Below are 18,628 nucleotides of genomic sequence, written 5' to 3'. Positions count from 1 at the left end.
CGCAGCTTTCATCGAGCACCTGCTATGCACCGAGTATTGTAGGTACCACATTTAATTCTTACAGAACTTAAAAGGTAGATTTTCTTACATCCGTTTTATGCATAAATAATTGAGGCTCAGAGAAATTAATTAGCTTGCTCCTCCTTAGTAAGCAGTAGAGCTTGGAACCCAATATCTTTTTTCACTGCTGTTCTCTACATTGCGATACCAGTTATTACTGAATTTACAGCCAAAAGAAAGAAGATTGTGAGGTGCAGTTATTTTTCCCAGTGCAACACATGGACTCATTATTGATGTGGGGACTGAAAAATCAGATTGTTTAGATCCTGTGTCTCAACATTTTTAGTTGTACCTGGCTGCCCCACAAGTTTTCCTATATTTATTCGTCTTCGTAAATCCCTGCCTATTTTTTCCTTTGAAAGCACACACTGATACTTATCTTGACACATATTTATTTCTGATTCTTGGATAAATATTTTTGATTGTTCCTCTGCCATTATGGAACTTAGTAGCCTATCCCAAAGGAACATATAAATGAAGGATAGTTGAAGTTATTCTTTATCCACTACTACTGAACATGCATGACGTTTTTATTCTAGATTGTCATAAAATATATCTCCTCTCACATGTCCCAAATCACAGTATTCTTGACAGGGAAGTTGGCGTTTACTCTTTAAGACGTGCTAGTGGAATAATGTTATATCCTATATGCATATCATTGTCCATACCCAGCTGAGAATCACTGAGATACAAAGACCTGGGCCTTTGCCTCAGAATCTTTTAAAATTAATTCCCTTATCGATCCCAAGATTTAAATACAGTACTGTGTACCTTGTTTTGTATCATATATTTGCCATCATGATTCAATAAGGTGAATTTCAAATTTTCGATATTTCCAATGCAGAATTTAAAGGTATTTGGACTTACTGCAATAGAGAAGAAACATTCAAATTAGAAATTTATGTGAGAATATCTATCCATTTCGGGATTTTCACATCTTAACAGAATGAATCTTGATTTATATAAAAATGTCAAGAGATGCTCCAAAACAAACAAACAAACAAATAGTCTGAATCCTGTTTTTGTTACAGACTTTCTGACTGAAAAGCAGTATTTTCTTTTCTGAGATCTCTTGTCACAATTTTTTTTTTGATAGAATAGAGGCAAAACCAAGTCTTAGCATGAATTTGATTTGATATTGCAAATTTTACTGTTAAACATCTAGAGTTAAATCACAAGGAACTAATTTAGTCACCTGATTCATTAATTGCACTGTTATCTTCTCTCAGTACATTAATTTGTTTGTGATTTTAATGTCAACTTGCAAGTATGTGACTGCTCTAAACATGTTTTATTGACTATCATTATTAAGTTGATTTCATTGGTGATTGCTGTTTTCCAGAATAAATTACTATGTCTGCTTAAAATATTTTAAATCCAAATGAATGAAAAGTATTGCTGAAGCAGGCTTTAATACTGTTTAAAGAATATCATCGATGAATCTGCTCTAGCACCGACTGTCTTCTATCGAGGCTATTTATGACGGCATGTCCACTCACCTTGTTTTGAATCATCTTTTTTTCCCTATGTTTCTGGAGGCAACTTTGTGATCTTTTCCTCCATTTGTAGTTAGTAACCTGTTTCTACCTAATCCCATCGTCATGTCCGCATTCTGTAGACTGGTGTAGATTTTCAGAGTTTGTTTTAATGCTGAAAATGTAATTGATGAAACAATGCAAATAACCGTGGGATGTGTTTGAATAACAACGTGTGATAGGCATAAACTTTAAACCTTACCTGATAATATGAAGAAAGTTCCCTATCAGTAAGGCATTTTCAAAGGGAAGTGTGTTTAAGAGTCTCCTCCCCCAGCAAAATTAACGATGATATACAGACAGCATGAAAATTCCATAATTGTCTCTTTAGGAATGTGGCAGCATACATTTGAGATTCAGAACACACTTCAGTTTCACGTTTTGACTTACACATGCCAAATTGTGAATTTCTGTGGAATCTCGGACCCATGAAAGAAACCCAACTTAAATATAGTCTGGCTTTCAGCTGAGTTACTAGCAACATAGTTCAGAAATGCCTCAATAAGTACAACCTAAATTGAATGCATATGTTTCTCTAGTTCCAGATATTCGTGTTGTTCTTTCTTAGTGGTTTCCTGGAAAAAAGTCTGGGAATTCATTTTTAGTTCCTGTCATCAAACTTTTTATACAATTATTTGTTAATCATTGACTTCTCTTGAAGCAAGAACTTTATGCACATTATTCCCTGTGAGAAGTTGAAAAGCAGGCAGCCTTTTAAATGGCTACATTGGGTCATGGGATAAAATAAGGAGGTGGTCTCTGATTACCTCTAGGGCTTCGCAAAATGGATATGGACCTTGGGCTTGATTTCTAGACCAATGGAACGTTTTGACACCTCTTTGCCAATGTAAAGGTAACTGTAGGCAGCAGATTGGAAAGAAAGAGTGAAAGTGAAGGCCAAGAGAAAGTCAGAGTTCAATAGAGATTACCAGTGTAAGGTATTGTCAGTAGTTAGAGCAATAATAGAAGGTAATCACTTTTTATAAAACGTGAACAATTTTTCAGTATGAAATTATGTTGAGAAACAGTTAAGTAGAAAATGATTCATTCCTCTTCCTTGAAATATTTTAAAATTAGCAACAATAACAAGAATGGAAGGATTTATAAGACAATGAGTAATTCCTGCTTGGTTTCTTATTTGTTTTTTATTTTGATTTGGCAATGGATAGGCCAACGAGTCTGAATTATATGGCAGATGGAAGGGTAAAGAGTTCAGGATTAATACAGAGAGATGGATAAATCAATGATATTGCCAGAATTCTTATTGCACAATGAGATCAACAAGGTAAAAAAAAAAAAAAAAAAAAAGCCCCAGGTGATTCTGGAGGCAGGGCAGGGGATGACTTTCTTGCAGAAGAGAACTTCATGGTTGGTGCCTAAGCATGTTCTAGATAGAGGTCAATAGGAAGGGCTCGTTGCTTTGCAGTTATTCATGTGGGTTCCTGCCTCCCCTGTTACATTGTGAGCTTCATAATAGCAGGGACCACATCCTATTCAACCTTCCCATAGGAAGTACTCAGTAAATGTTTTTAATTGCATTAAAGATGGACATCTAAGAGGACGTATCCAGGACCTCTTTAGTAAGAGATAAAGGAGGGTCTAGGAGACTTCAGGAAAATAGGAAAATGACCTACTTTCCTTGACGGTACAGAGGACCTATGATAGTGTTTATGATCCCAATGTTTTTTCTTTTTTTGTTTTTCATTTTTTGTTTGTTTTTGATTTTTCTTTTTCCTTTGGTTTTTGTTTGCTTGTTTGCTTGATTTTCTTTTTTAATTTTTCTTTTTTTAGTGTTATCTTTTTTTCTTTATTTATTTTTGATCTTTTTTCCTTTATAACCCCAAGTAACTAAGAAAATCTTAGCCAGTCATTATTCTGTTAGTAGAATTTGAACATAACTGAAATTTTGTGGTGGAAACATTCATAATACACTAGTAATGTGCTATACTAGAAGCTGGGGACTCAGAGTTAAAATATACAGTTCTCCTCAAGAAGCAATCAATGTAGGGTCACAGATGAGTAAAACAATTAAAACACAGTGTAAATAGGCCAGTTGCATGTGTTCGTACCAGTGTGAACAAATGAACTATTTTCCAGGATTCCTTAGGTTGTCACCGTGGGTGCTCCTAGTCAATGTGATTAGGACTTCCTTGAAAGAACATTATACTTACTCCGAACACTTCATGCTTTGTCATTGTTCAAGGACATCGTGACTCTGGCCATGGGGAGCCTAATCACTCTTCATAAAGGACAGGCAAGCATAGTGTGCGATGGTCAGCATAAGCTGAACTATAGCATGATTTGCTTGCGCGTTGTACCAGTAGTAGCTACTACTTTTTGACTGCAGTAAACAGTTGACTCTCATTCACCCATTTCATCATCACAAAGCTCTGCAAATAATTGGAACTTCACTAGTCTAAAAGGCCTTCTTTTTCTTGTATTTTCTTTCTTTTATCCATTTTCAGTGAAATATAGATTGGAGTCTGTTTCATTCATGTAATCAGCAGACATTTGTGAAGTACTGTTTAGGAACCAAATACTATAAATAAGACATGCAAGCCATGCCCTTAAGAAGTTCACATCCTAAGGTTCCACAGACATAGATGTGACAAGGTACACGGGCTACAGCAGAGTTGTGTGCATCGTGGTGGAGAAGGTAGAGGAGGACACAGCTTTCTCACTGATGAAGAATATTGCACAGAGGAGTTGTTGATTCTATTAGCCTCCTCAAGCCTCCAGTATTTCTAAAATAAGGGTAGCTTTGGGTTAAAACTATGAAATTGCTTTTTCTGGTAAGTTGAAAAATGATTGAACATTGGCTATTTCATATGATTCAGCCTAAATAGTTCTCTCTCATGGCACTCCAACTTGTCTTATGGTCCAGTATATGTACAACGGGTGTAGTTGTGCCACCAAAAATAAGTGCTGGCCATTTTGTAATAGATTTCTTTACTGTACATTTGATATCATAGGAAAACAAAACAGATTTTTTTTAAGTATATGGGACTGTCTTTTCAATTCCAGATATTAATGAATGTGAACGGCCTGGACTCTGTGGTCCTCATGGAGAGTGTTTAAACACAGATGGTTCTTTTCACTGCGTCTGCGAACAGGGTTTCACAATCTCTGCAGATGGCCGTACTTGTCAAGGTAAGGTAAACCATAAGAGATCATGTCGTTATTGCGTGATAAGGCAGAGAGGAGATTGCTTTCTGTTTAAACAGGCAAAGATGCTAAGAGATAACTCGCAACTGAAGGCCTCCAAGCATGATGCGTGAAGCTGACTCCTCCCTGAAATCATAGCTCAGAGTTGCTGGGATTTATACATAGGCTAACCTAAGGTTGTGATGGTGAAAATACTCATGGATGATTTCACTACTAGTCCTGAATTAATGAGTCAGAACGCTCAAGTGATGACCTAAAGGAAAACTGTGGCAACCTCCTGGGTGTAACGTGAGACGGTGCCTGTTTTGATTATTCTTTGTATAGATCATCTCCATCATTCTGTTAATCAAAATAATGTCTTGCTTGATTTCTCAGCACCATTGTCGGCAGGAGTTTTCCAGAGTTATTCCTCTGATACCCTTAGCTCTAAGCCCATCATTTTCTTACCTGTCAGTATTTATTATCCCCTAAAAGCTCGTTAGGTTAAGATTACTGTTGGCTTCCTATTTGCAAGCTCTGTATGTTTGCAGGGAGACCACACTGGTTATATTCATAAGATTTATGTTTCTGATGGCATTATATTAATAGTTTGATAAATTGAGAAATAATTCATCTGAACCTTTTTAAAAGTAAACTGAGGATATTCCCATAATCATCTCTTTCAGAATCTAGGTTATCAAAACCCAGCTATGTTTTAAAGAAATAAATTGCGAAGGTTCTGTTCTGAGTCTATGATTATACCCAAAGTCTTTGCTCTAAAAAGTAGTGCAACAGGAAGTATCTGCTCTCCTTGCTCATACCACAGTGGAACCAGGCCGAGGAACAGCGACCAGGTTCATCTGAAACTAATTACTATATTGGGAGGAATAAACTGATCTTATAAAAAGCAGGAGATTGTTGAAATTGCTCTCCTGCTGAGCAGACAAAACATCGATGCCAGATTTGGCTTCAAGTGAAAAAGAGATAGTGCAGGGTGAGGTTTGAGCAAGCAGATTTTGGAAGCGATCAAAAATTGGGAAATGGAGAAAAACATCATAAAAAGGTGGCCGTGAGAGATTTACAAGGACTCCATATTTCCGTGGTTCGAGTTTTATGTTAATTTTATGCTTAGAGCTCTGAGACTAGAGCTCTTAAGAAAGACACTGCATGAATGCATACATTCTTTGGAGAGATCACAACATCTGAGTCACTGATGAAACTGTTTTGCAAAATGCTCATTTCCCTGCATTCCAGAAAGATGCAGGTTTGCTTCTTCAGTTAGCTCTAAATCATGACTGGTAAGGGCTTCTTTCACTGAAATATGGTCCAAGTTATAACTGCCAATGGTTGTGCCATGCAAAAACTATGTTCAAAAAAAGTCACCTCAAGTGCTCGCTTGTCAAAACTATAATTCCAGAAGGATATACTAATATAAATATATCCACATTTATTTTTTTCTTTTGTATTTAGTAATTTTTCTTTAATTCTGTATCATTTTAAATACTGATTTCTGTAACTTGAGAGTTATATAATCACTAATTTAGTTGCAGTTCTAATTTTGTTAGGCATTTACTTGGCAAAGACTTCAATTTAAAAATGAGTGTTTAGAAAACTACTAGTGCTTTGTGAATTTTTGTACCTGAGTACACTCTCTCTGACACTTGGTCCATATTTTTTTACTCTAGACACTGGACAATTTTATAAGTAATTAAATAGGTAGTTTAGAATATTGTGCTGATATACAGCAGTATATCTAGAAATCTTTCTAATTATTAGGCATGTTATTCTCTTTCTAGAATAAGCTCTGCTAGGCTTTCATTTATTATGGGCTTGATCCAGTATGTTAAATTGGTCCAAATTTTCTTTTGTTGGACTGAAACTTGTGGCAGTAGGCGTGTGTCCTGATTCTACCCCTGGCTGTGGTGTTGGATAAAGCCAGCCCATGTGACTGGGGCTCAGCTATGGAGCTTCTATGCATAATACAGCAGGTCCTCGAAGAACGTCGTTTTGTTATAACATTGATGAGATGCCATGGGACCTCAACTCTTGTTTATTATATCAATTAGCCCACCGTAATATTAGTTCCATTACACATCATTTCTCTTCGAGTTGTGGAACGTATTGACGACATTAAGTGAGGACTTACTGTACTTGAATTAACATTGAGAAAGGGACTAGAACTCTTACTTCATAGTCATCCAACTTCTGAACTTCTGGTTCAAACAACTGACGCCATGTTGACGCTAGGGCTGGCACAGCCTTCTCTAAGCAGGGCTAAATGAATGCCACCCAGCTGGGGAAGGAGAGTTCTTCCATAATTGCCCATGGCTTGGAGAGTTGTCAGCTTCTGGTCACAGTTATTGAACCACAATGAAGAGGCAGACTCTGTCAACGTAAACTATCTCAAGTATCAAGTAGCACAGCAGATTCTGTAGAAATAAAAACAGCACCACTGGCTCCTTCCTTTCCCTTCTCTATGCGGTACTCAGGGAGCACGTACCTGGAAGAGGAAGGAGAAATACCTTCTCCCACATGAGATAATAAACAACAGTGTTATTTGAAGTTCATCTGGGATGCAGTGAGAATGAGATGGTGGATGAGCAGCTCTTGTATTCATTTATTCTTTCACTCAACAAATACATACCGAGTACCTGTCTTGTACCCCTCACTGTTACTGGTCTGAGGGCAAAACACACACAGTGCTTGTCCACGTTCCAGGAGGGAAATTGGGGGTAAATAAGTAAATAGTATATATAGAAAACTGTTTTTGTATTTAATAATGTAACATAGTTATACTTTATGGATATAAGTAAGTACCATCCGAGGTCAGACAATTAAGTTCATGAACTGGTTGCAGTGATGTTGGTAACCTTTTTGATATCAGAGGGGTTATTCATTATGAATTTGTACCAACTGGACAAACAGTTAACCAAGTTTACTATTTGGAAGTGCTGAAAAGACTGCATGAAAAAGTTAGATGAAAACGACCTGAACTTTTCACCAACAATTCATGGTTCTTGCATCACGACAATGCACCAGCTCACACGGCACTGTCTCTAAGGGAGTTTTTAGCCAGTAAACAAATAACTGTATTGGAACACTCTCCCTACTCACCTGGTCTGGCCCCTAATATGACGACAGCTGTGATGGCCATTCCAGAAAAAGAGTTCCAAAATTGCTTTGAAGGGTGAACTAGGTGCTGGCATCGGTGCATAGCTTCCCAAGGGGAGTACTTCAAAGGTGACCATAGTGATATTCAGCAATGAGGTATGTAGCAGATTTTCTAGGATGAGTTCTTGAACTTCATTGTCAGACCTCAGCTGTTTTTTGCCTCAAGTCCCACACGTGGATATCAGAAAAGTACTGGGAACAGGACCCTTTTGATTAACTTCCTACTTTATATGTCCTTTCCTTTCTTCTCACAACTGTGGTTCATTTCCTCCTGCCACCTTCTTGTGTTCTGTGGCCAGAGCTTTTATCTTATATAGAAAAACAAAGGAAACTTTTTACTTGTTTCACTTAGCTCACTATTTTATATCCAGATTTATCTTATCCACTTGTTTTTTTTAGATCACAATTATTTTGCTCTTTTACTTTTTCTCATTTTTTTATTGTGGAATTTTAATTCATTTGAAAAATGTTTATCCTCTCATAAGGTGACTCAGGGTATGGTTTCTTCATCACCAGAATATGTGTGAATTAGAAAAGAATAGGAAAATTTGTGACAGTCAGATTCCTAAGTGTCACCACGTCGGTTCCCTCACCCCTATGGAAAAATGCCCCCTGATCTTTGACATTGCAGACTCTGTCCACGTGCCTCTGCATGTTGCTTTCAGACAGGAACAGCTGTGCTCTCCCACTTGGGCATCTAGGCCAAGTGGGAGTTTGTATGACAACAAATGGAGTTGGGGACACATCTCTCGACCTCAGTGTGCTTTGCATCCTGTTCACACAATAGAAGGCGGTGCTAGAGCCTAACAAATGCAGAGGGCATGCTAGTAGCTTACAGTACCTGGTTAGCCATAGCTAATTAGGACTCCACACCATGACCACTCCACTCCACTCCCTAAAGCCCTGTCTTTTACAAAGCATCGTCATTCATTCATTCATTTGACAAATATTTATTAAATGTATATATACTCTCTGCCAGCCAGTACCTGTTCTAGGTACTGGGGCTATGTCAGTGAACAAAAAAAGATCCCCTACCTTCTTGAAGGCAATAAACTAATAAGGAAACTACATAATAGGTTAGAAAGTGCTAAACCCTATAGGGAAACACAAAGTCGAGCAGAGGAAGAGGGATCTAAGGGCTGGAGCAAGGATTGGGAAGCTGGTACAGTACTAACTAGCATGGTCAGCATTGGTAGTTCTGCCTCTCTAATCTGGGTTTATGAAAGAAATGCTGAAACTTGGTGTCTGAGTAACAGATGAAGCCATATTAAGTGCCTTTCTTTTTCAAACTGGTCATCCACTGGGTAAGAGATAATAGACTGGTGATAAATAGACAAGAGGGCACGGGATTGTCTGCTGAGGGCCTTTTTCCCAGTGCCAACATGAATTCTGTTGTCCAGACAGGGAGTGAAAAATGAGAGTAGAACATCGCGAACCAACCCGAATGTAAACTACGGACTCTGGGCGGTAATGATGTGTCACTGTAGGGTCATCAGTGGTAACAAATGTACTCTCTGCTTCTGGGATGTTGATAATGGGGGGGCCTGGGAGAGCGGCAGAGGGATTCTGGGAACGGGGAATATAGGAACTCCACTTTCTGTGGAGTTTTACTGTGAACCAAAAACTGCTCGTAAACATAGCCTGTTTTTAAAAATCAGACATTTCTGGAATTACCTATTTTTCCATCAGAAAGGAAAACTCATAACCTTTCATTTTAATTCAGTATCCCACTCCTATATTTTCCTCTCCTGAATGTTGTTGTTTATTTCTCACTTTTCAAAATAATACCCCAGAGGACTATGTGATCAGAAGCTTCTCTCACTTTCAAAACCATTCTAATATTGATTCAAAAACTGAGAACTATAGGACTCAAAGGGGACTTCGTAACATCTAGCCTGAACTCAGAATCCCGAGGAATTCCAATAAAGTCCTGTTGTTAAACAGCTATAGAGACCCTAATTCCATAATCTTTTTAGATATCTGCTATAAACCACTTCCTAACTCACTCATTTGAACGGGACAACATAACAAATGCAAGAGGTCCAGATAGGTAGCTTAAATTTTACCAAAAACAGTGATCTCAGAAAGACTAAAAGAAGTTGGGTTCAAACGCTTAGGCTAATTTTGTGTTCATTGGAAACCAGAAAACACAGTGAAGGCAACTTTTGCCAAATCAAAGAAATAAAAATGAATTGGGAGCAAGCGTGGTTTTGTTTTCAGACTTTTAGGTACATTTTCTACGAACAGTGCAGAAAGTATAAAACCAGTATTAACAGCGATCCAGGGCAATTGGTGGTTTTGTGGCATGGAGATAGAACTTTATATCTATCACCAAAGAGAAAATATTTTTGAAAATGATTTCGCCAAGTAGGACATTGAAGTACCCTGACACAATAAAATATTACATCTGGCTGTTTGGCCCAAAGATTTTTACGTTTCTAAGTAGGTTTGGAGCCGGAAACTGAAAAATCTAGTAAAAGAATATAACCTGAATATTTCTTACTTTTCTAAAGAAAGGGAGTTTGGATTAACAATAGGCTCCTTTTCTCTCCCACATGTAAAAAGCAAGGGATCATACAACATTCCAGGTAAGGAAAGGAAGTTAAGTGGCTTCCCACTGTAAAGGCTACTGTTCTTCATGCTCACTCCTCCTGCAAATGTACTTCTGCAGAAGTGAGTGAAAATGGATGTTTAAATCATTAGGGAGAAAGCTGAGGAAATTTTGCTGGAATAAGCTGCTTTTGGACCTGGAACACATATTTTCCATGCATTGCTTGGTTGTATTCTGTATAGCAACATTTTTACAAGGAAATTCATAATAGTAGCAAAAAAATTCAAGAGCTCTTCCTAAGCCTTTTATCACTACTGACCTATTAAAACCCCAGAGCAATGGAAAATCATCTGTTTGTAGAAGAAGAAGTAAACACTTTCCTTGCAGCCAAAAAATAGACATGAAACTTCCAGAAAGTGAAGTCTGCGAATAGGCGAGCTACCCCTCACACCTTCTACTGCCACCCAGCTCAGGTGTGGGGCACCTGGTTTCCTGCATCTGTTTCGGTGAGTCTTGATATCATCAACAACCTGAGTTCTTGATGAAGGTTGTATTCTGATTGTAACCAGAATCAGTTACTGGTTAGGCATCTTACTAATACAGTATTATGTGGTTGCCTTGGATTTCCCGTGCGAGTGGACTGGAGATACTCCTATAGCTGATTTCATGACTTTATGAAAACAATAACTAATAATAACCAGCATTGATTGCATTCTTGTAATGAGCCAGACACTATGCTAAGAGCATTGTACCCATTTGCTCATTTAATCTTTACAACAAATCTATAGGTGGATAAGTATGCTTTGGGCTGCAACAAACAGCTTTAAACAAGGAACTACACTAATAAGAAGTGTAGAGATTGTCACCTCTCATCAACTAGAGGTCTTTATTCAAATGTCACTTTCTCAATGAACCCTTGCCTGATGACCCTTTCTCACGTTCACTCGACTCCTAACACTTCCTGCTCCCTCCCCCCTTTGCCTTTTCTTTTTAACCACCTTATTGTACTTCTTGGTCCTGTGTATTGTTTATTGTCAGACCCCACTGCTAGACTCTAAGGTTGATGAGACAGGACTCTTGATCCGTTTTGTTCACAGCTGTATGCCATTGAGAATAATTAGGGCACAATAAATATTTGGTGAATGCATGAAGGGATGAAGAGATGGCCTGTAACTCATCCTGGACTATCAGGAAACAGACATAATAAGAGTACTCCAAATTGAGTGTGTTGTGCACTTTTGTGAGGCCCTATCTATTTTTTGAAGATTTAATTCTCTAAAGCACCACCTGCCTAATCATTGGCTTCAGCAGTGGTTAAGAAATTAGGCTGTGGAGTATAAGTACATGGCCTGGAACTTTTTTCCTTCCTTCCTTCCTTCCTTCCTTCCTTCCTTCCTTCCTTCCTTCCTTCCTTCCTTCCTTCCTTCCTTTTTTCTAGTTTCAGGTTACTTCAGCTCTTCTAAGGTGTGAACTTGGATGAGTTACTAAATCTCTCGCCTCGGGTCCCCATGTGCATATAATGAAGATAATAATAGTCCTATGTGGAATTGTTGTGGGAATTAAATATGTTCATGTGTGTTGGCAACTATCAACTCAGAATGGAGCCTGGCCCATAGAATATGCTCAATGAATGTGAATTACTGTTAGTGTTTTAGTACCTCTTAATACTGGTACCCTCATTATTGCCATTTCTTCCCATAATATTTGGGCACCTAGTAGGAGAGAGCATTTAACATCTGTTTGTTTTTATTTGATCAGTGCTTGCAAAATGTACCCACCCAGTCACATTATGTAAGTATTTGTGAATTAAATTGTCTGGTAGTTCTAAATCCAGGTTTGGATATAAATGAATTACTATATTCTATCTACTTTTAAACGCCAGATTATTTAAAATCATATAGGATAGAGTACGTAATTGATTTATGCATAATTTACGTTCATTCCTCACCCTTTGTTTTTCCTGAGTTCTGTCCGACTCACCTTTCCCATCCACCCCCTAAGTATTTCAAGTTTTAAAATGTTTCATGTGTCAATTGCCCATAAACTGATGGCTAACGCTGATGTTTGTTTGCATTTAAGCATTGGAGTTGTTATTTCTAGAGGTACACTGTCTATTTCCTGTGGTTTCAAAACTAATCTTTCTTGGCCTCCTATTAGAATATAGAAAGAGAGAAATTAGAATAGTGAAAAAAACAGGAATTTTTTTGGCAGCTTTTATATTGCCTCTGGGGCATGAGTGTCAAAAAGATGAATCTGGGGCTTGATATGTTTGGCCTGTGCTTAGGGCTGTCTCCTCCCCGGCCTCATTGGCAGCACCTCTGAGTGTAAAAAACAGACTATATGAAAAGAGAAAGTGTACATACAGCGTGGCTCCGAAGGTAGAATAAGATGTTTACTTTTTAGCAAAGCTCAGAGGTGAAAATATAAAACTATCAAAGTAATGCAAAGATAATCCAAGTGGTTATAATTAAATATGTTAAGACAAAGTAGTAGAGCATTTTAAAAAACACACACAGTGTAAACACACAAAATGTGTATTGCACACCTACTATCTTTTGCTCGTAGTAATTGTGATAGGAGACATATGCAATTAAAATTCAGGATATTTTTCCATAAGTATCTAAAGAACTTTTTCTGAGTGTCACGGAATTTATTCATAATGAAGAATTTATTTAAACACTCCACTTTTTGTGATAGTTCATTATATAGTAGTAAATTAGGGTTATTCTTTACTTTCAGGAGCAGTAAAGTTTTTTTTGGTAAACTTTTTCTCATTTCTTCCCTTTAAATTTTTAGAAATATTTATTTTCTGTAGCCAATTCAAATCCTTCTCCTTCATTTTTACATTTTTTATATAATATTCTGTCCGTCTGTACTGGAAAGAAATAGGAAGAAAATGGCTTTATAAATTCAGAAATAGACTTTGATTTTCTTTTTCTCAAAAGAAACAGATGACTTCGTGTGTTTACACGTTTTGCTTTTGAGAAAAGAGAAAGGGTTTGTTTCTCATTAAAAGTCTACTATTTTTCAACTTAATTCAGACTTTTTCCTGTAGATGTCCTCGGTAGTGGGTCTTCGATTTTAACCTATAATATTGAGGTTGTGTTATAATTGAACAAACATCTGGCACATGCAGTGGCTTCCTCATGCAGCTTCTCTCAGCTCCAGCCTGTGTCCGTGTTCTCTGAATGGGCAGATGTGTGTCCACTGCATACTGCAGGTTGCGAACCAAAGGCCCGTTTCAGTGGCAGAACCTGAGCTTTGTGGGCTCTGAGGGAGGAAACCTCAGAGAGAGTACTTTCCCCCCTTTTCTTGCTCTTTCCCTGTGTGAGCTTAGTAATACAGTTTGAAAGGTAAATGCCAAAATACTCTTGGATCTTTTTTTTTTTGTTTTAAAGTGGTTAACCTAAAAGGATTTTGTTCATGAAGGTTTTCATCCTTGACCTTATTTTGGATGATAGAGAGAGAACCTTCTGTACACTTATCCCATTTCCTTGTCTTCAAAAGCCTAATGGACATGAGAACTAAAGACATGATTTCAGTACTTGAAAAATCTATTAGGACATTTTGGGTTTTCAAAAAACAAGTACAAAATTTAAAAACTCAATTTCATATTTTGTCCTCACATACAAGAACATACACAAGGTGTGTTTACTTTTAAACTTAGGAAAGGGCATGAGGAGTGGGGAAAGAGACAGGAACTGGGAACCTAGTCCAAGCAGTTCAGGTGGACTCCGGGGAGGGAGCCGAGACGGCGAGGGCCTGGGGAGCTGGGTTCATGCAGATCTAGTATCTCATCCTTAATGCTTCACAGCCAGGTAGGACCTCCCCTTCACACATCAAACACCATTTTTTCCGTTATCCATTTCATTTTTCATTCAACAGAATGTCTGAATTTAATGTTCAGAAGATTTTACTTTTGGGTAATGTGTCCAGTGTTTGAAACTCAACAAATATAGCTTTGTATGAAAAAAAAAAAAAACATCTAAAAAGCAAAATGCAAAAACAAACAAACTTGGTTAGATTAAAAAGCCTTTATTTTTTTTTTGTTTTGGAGCTTTCGATTTTTTTGTTTGCTTGTTTGTTTTTAATTGCAGTTGCAATTATTGAGAATTGTTATGGTTTCCTAACTTAAAATATGCATATGCTACCAATTGATAATAATTGGCAGGATTTCTCTTAAATCATTTTTATCCTTTTAAGCAAAATACTTTATTTTAAAATAAAACATCTACGTTTTAATTGTCAGTCAGAAGAAACAGTTTAATGTTGTAAGTTCTTCAACATATTTCAGAATACTTATGAATATCTATTCTACTTTCATTTATATGGTTTTATTTTATTTATTTCTGTTAGAATGCAGAATATACTTGTATATATATTCAAGTAAAATAATTTTTTTTTTACTTTTAATATCTTCAAATAGTTGATTCTGATTTTAAGAGTAACGTACACATTGTAGAAAATTTAGAAAATGCTGAAAAGTACAAAGAAAAAAATCATTTGTCCACCAACCTGTTAATATTTGTCCTGTTTCATTTTTTGGTAGTTTTCAGTATTTAAGTGTTAAAGTAAGATCATATAATATTTATCATTTGTTTTTTTACTTAGCTTTATATTATTTGTACTTTTCTGATATTTAAATCCTTTTGAAAATGAAGTTTTGATGACCACATTATTCCATCACATGATTGTACTATATATTTTTAAATATATCCTCCTGATTATGGAGATAAAGACTGTTTCCTTTGTTGTTGTTTTTGTTTAACATTCTATGAATAGACTTGTACATAAACATTTATTTTCATCAATGATCCTGTCCCTAGACTAGATTCTAAGACATTGAATACAGATCAAAGGATAATAGCAAGGAAATCAAAGGACCTCCTTGCTTTCCAGAAATGTTCTACCAGTCTTTGCTTTCACCAGCACCCAAGAAGACTTCCTGTTTCCTAACACCGTCTCTAAAAAGGAGCTCATGTTCATATTTTTCTCTATTAATTTGATAAGGAGAAAGTGATATCTCATTTCAATTAGCATTTACTATTAGTGAGATTAACTTCATTTGTATTTGTCTCCTGTGAAATGATTTTGCCTTTTGGAGATGGAGTTTTAGTGTTTTCAAACTGATTTGTGTGTATTTAGGATAATCATCGTTTACTAATATTTTACAAATATTCCCCCATTCTTTAATGTACTTTTTAATTTTGTAGTGCTATTATTTCTTCTGTTGCTTTGTACTTTGCCATTTTCCCTCTTCTGTTGCGATCAGTTGTGTACTTATCTGTTTTTCTTACAGTATTTTATCTTTCTAGTATTTTTATATTTAACTCTTTTATACATCTTGGGTATAGAAATGAATTTTTTCTTGCCCATCATTTTGTTCTTTTATCTTCGTTCAAGAAGAGCTTTTCAAATTTATTTGCCTTTGAAAATTTCAAATAGAATTTCCTGCATTGAAAATTCTACTTTTTAAACTATCTCCAGTGCAGTATTAATTTGATTGCTGCTTTTGGATGGGGTGGGAAATGGCTAGATCGGGAACCAGTTGTTCCCTTCCAACTCTGTTGCTTCTGTCGTTTTTTCTCCTATGTTATGGTTGTGAGTGCTCAGCCTTGGGTTTTGGTCACAATGTGATATGACATCTTTTTAGGGTCTTCATAAGTGTTTAATGAGAGGCAGGAAGAGGCGGTGTGAATAGACACATTTGTCAACACAAGGTTGGGTCAAAAAAACTTCCGAGAGGCTCCACCTGAGCCTTGAAGAGCTTTGAGGGCAGAGAAAAGTTACCTAGGTGAAAAATGTGACCTGGGAGCTGCAGGGGAGTATGTCCTGGCAAAATAAATGCCAGAAGAAAAGATTTGGAGACATGAAATATTGCATGGGTTTAGGAACACTACATAAGTTAGTTTTAGTTGAATGAACATATGAGAGGGGAAAGTGATATATGAGATATAGTTAAAGAGGTGGGCAAAGACTGTATTGTGAAAGACTTGCTTGCTTTTGTATAAACAAGTATTATGTTTAATGTTGCCATTGCACACCTATTAGGTGCCAGACTTTATTCCCAGCTATGCACATAAGGTGATGAGCAAAACAGACAAGTACTAAATACACAATAAGCTATCCACAAAGCGTGTGACCACAAACTATTATAGCTGCTGTGAAGGAAAGAATAAGAATGAATGAGCAGAAGAAGGAAGGAAAGCTAACTTATTTTACTGGAAGGATCTCTTAAATGGCATTTGAGCTGAGATCTGAAGAATGAGTTACCCGATGGAAGTATGAGGTGGAGATGGCCGGTGGGGTGGAGCATTCCCAGGTGGAGTTGTAGTGACAGCAGAGGCTGGAGGCAGGATGTGCTAGGTGCATTCAGGGATGTGGAAAGGCCAAGCCTGGTGCTTAGAGGGAAGGAGGCACAGTGAGGCGTGGGCTGGAGAGTCGGGGACAGAATATACAGAGAGACTCACAGGAAACATCAAAAGTTTGGATATCATCCTAAGTGTAACTGAAAGACTGGTCGGTTTTCAAGCAGGACAGTGAAATACAAAATTTCATCATTTCTGAGATGCATATGTTTTCACACTTTTACTGAATGCTTTTTACAGTTGATGAGATTTTTTTCTTTAAAGTGTGAAATAGTTTAATTTGCAGAGGTTTTTATTCCCTTTCTTAGTGGTACATAAAATTTTTTGATATGTGGGCTGTTTAGATTTGACTTAACTCAGTAATCTAATTTATATTTTTAAACTGTCTGTCAACCAGGATACTGTTTACACTTGGGATTAGAGGGGCAAGACAAAAGTCAAGGTGTCTTATAGGATGTTGTAGGGCAAACGTCCTGGTAGCTCAGTCTAGAGTAGTGGCAGTGTGATGGAGAGACATGAGTGACTCAAGAAATATTTTGGAGATAGAATCTGGTATTCAATTAGAACATAGTATTGGATTGGATATAGGGCATGAAGGAGAAGGAATAGAGAGGATGGATCCCTGGTCCTGGATTTAGCAAGTAGACATTTGGTGGTACTATGTGCTGAATGGTGAAAAATGTTTTCAGAGATCAAGCGTATGATTTGGGTGTATTAAATTTCAGTTGTCTATGAAATATTTATATAGGTGTATCGGGTAGGCAATTGGATCAAATTAGATCTATTGCTTGGAAGAGAAGTCTAGGCTGGAGCTATAAACCGGGAGTCGTCAGATTTAGATGGCATTTGAAGCTATTAGAATGGGTGAGGACACTAAGTGACATTATATAATAAGAAGAAAAAGAGGGCCTAGGAGTAGACACTGCAAACCTTCAACATGTGAGGGTCAAGTAAAAGAGAAAGATTGTGTGGGAGTGGCCAAAGAATTAAGAGGAAACCCAGGGGCATTTAGGACTGTGGAACTCAGGGACAGAGGGGCAAACTGAAAAAGCAAATACCTTGAGAAGCCCCGTGTGGATGAGCTCCACAGGGCATGTGACAGGGGCCTTTATACTATTATCCATGGAGGAAAACTGCAGACATTTACAGAAAGAACTATTTGATTGCACTATTTCAAATGGTAAGTCATTCTCTTATCATGGAAGATGGATTTGGAGTGGCAATTAGTTGCTGGAAGCAAAAGACCCAGACAAAAGGCCATTGCAGAAATTCAAGTGAGAGAGGTGAGGTTCTAAATAAGTACGGAGAGGAGGCGAGAATTTGGACATAGAACCAAGTGATGAAATCAGAAGCACATGATGAATGGGGATGGGAGGTAATTGAGGGTGTCTCATGTTTTTGGATAAGATAACTAGGGTGATGTTTGTGCTTTTAGGGTGATTTTCATTAGGATGTGTGTAGGTATGAATGGGGAATATACATTGTCCACATGCTAGTTAATTAAATCAGGGCAAAATTTTGGTTCAGTTTCTCTAGAACTTCTGTTTCCAGAAATCAAATGGGAGGCTGTTCTAAGTGATTTTTTACAGAATAATTTAAGTACATCTTTTTAAAAGTAGTGAGTTTCAAGGCTGGGGGAAAAAAATCTCTCATTGGCCAGCCTTGTTTTCTAGAAGTTATGTGGTGCTAGGAAGTTGGACTTGCAATAACTTTTTCCCTCTGTTTATTCTTGTTGCTTATCTTAGGCTGCTAGCTTTTTAAAACATACTTGTGACATTTGAGGTTCCCAGGTTCTTCCC

General features: G+C 37.2%; 1 protein-coding gene across 10 annotated transcripts in view; it reads left to right on the top strand.

Moving 5' to 3' along the window:
• LTBP1 (latent transforming growth factor beta binding protein 1) overlaps positions 1-18,628 on the top strand; it is a 348,164-nt gene that overhangs the window by 276,362 nt on the left and 53,174 nt on the right. For all 10 annotated transcript variants that reach the window (XM_033124736.1, XM_033124740.1, XM_033124734.1 and 7 more), the window contains one exon: positions 4,620-4,745. In XM_033124736.1, coding sequence (XP_032980627.1) covers positions 4,620-4,745 — 126 coding nt within the window. The remainder of the gene's footprint in view (positions 1-4,619; positions 4,746-18,628) is intronic.

The sequence above is a fragment of the Rhinolophus ferrumequinum genome, chromosome 13, assembly GCF_004115265.2.
Source record: "Rhinolophus ferrumequinum isolate MPI-CBG mRhiFer1 chromosome 13, mRhiFer1_v1.p, whole genome shotgun sequence".
Lineage (NCBI taxonomy): Eukaryota > Metazoa > Chordata > Mammalia > Chiroptera > Rhinolophidae > Rhinolophus > Rhinolophus ferrumequinum.
Note: the sequence above shows the minus strand (reverse complement) of the source record. Positions and strands in the feature narration are given on the sequence as shown.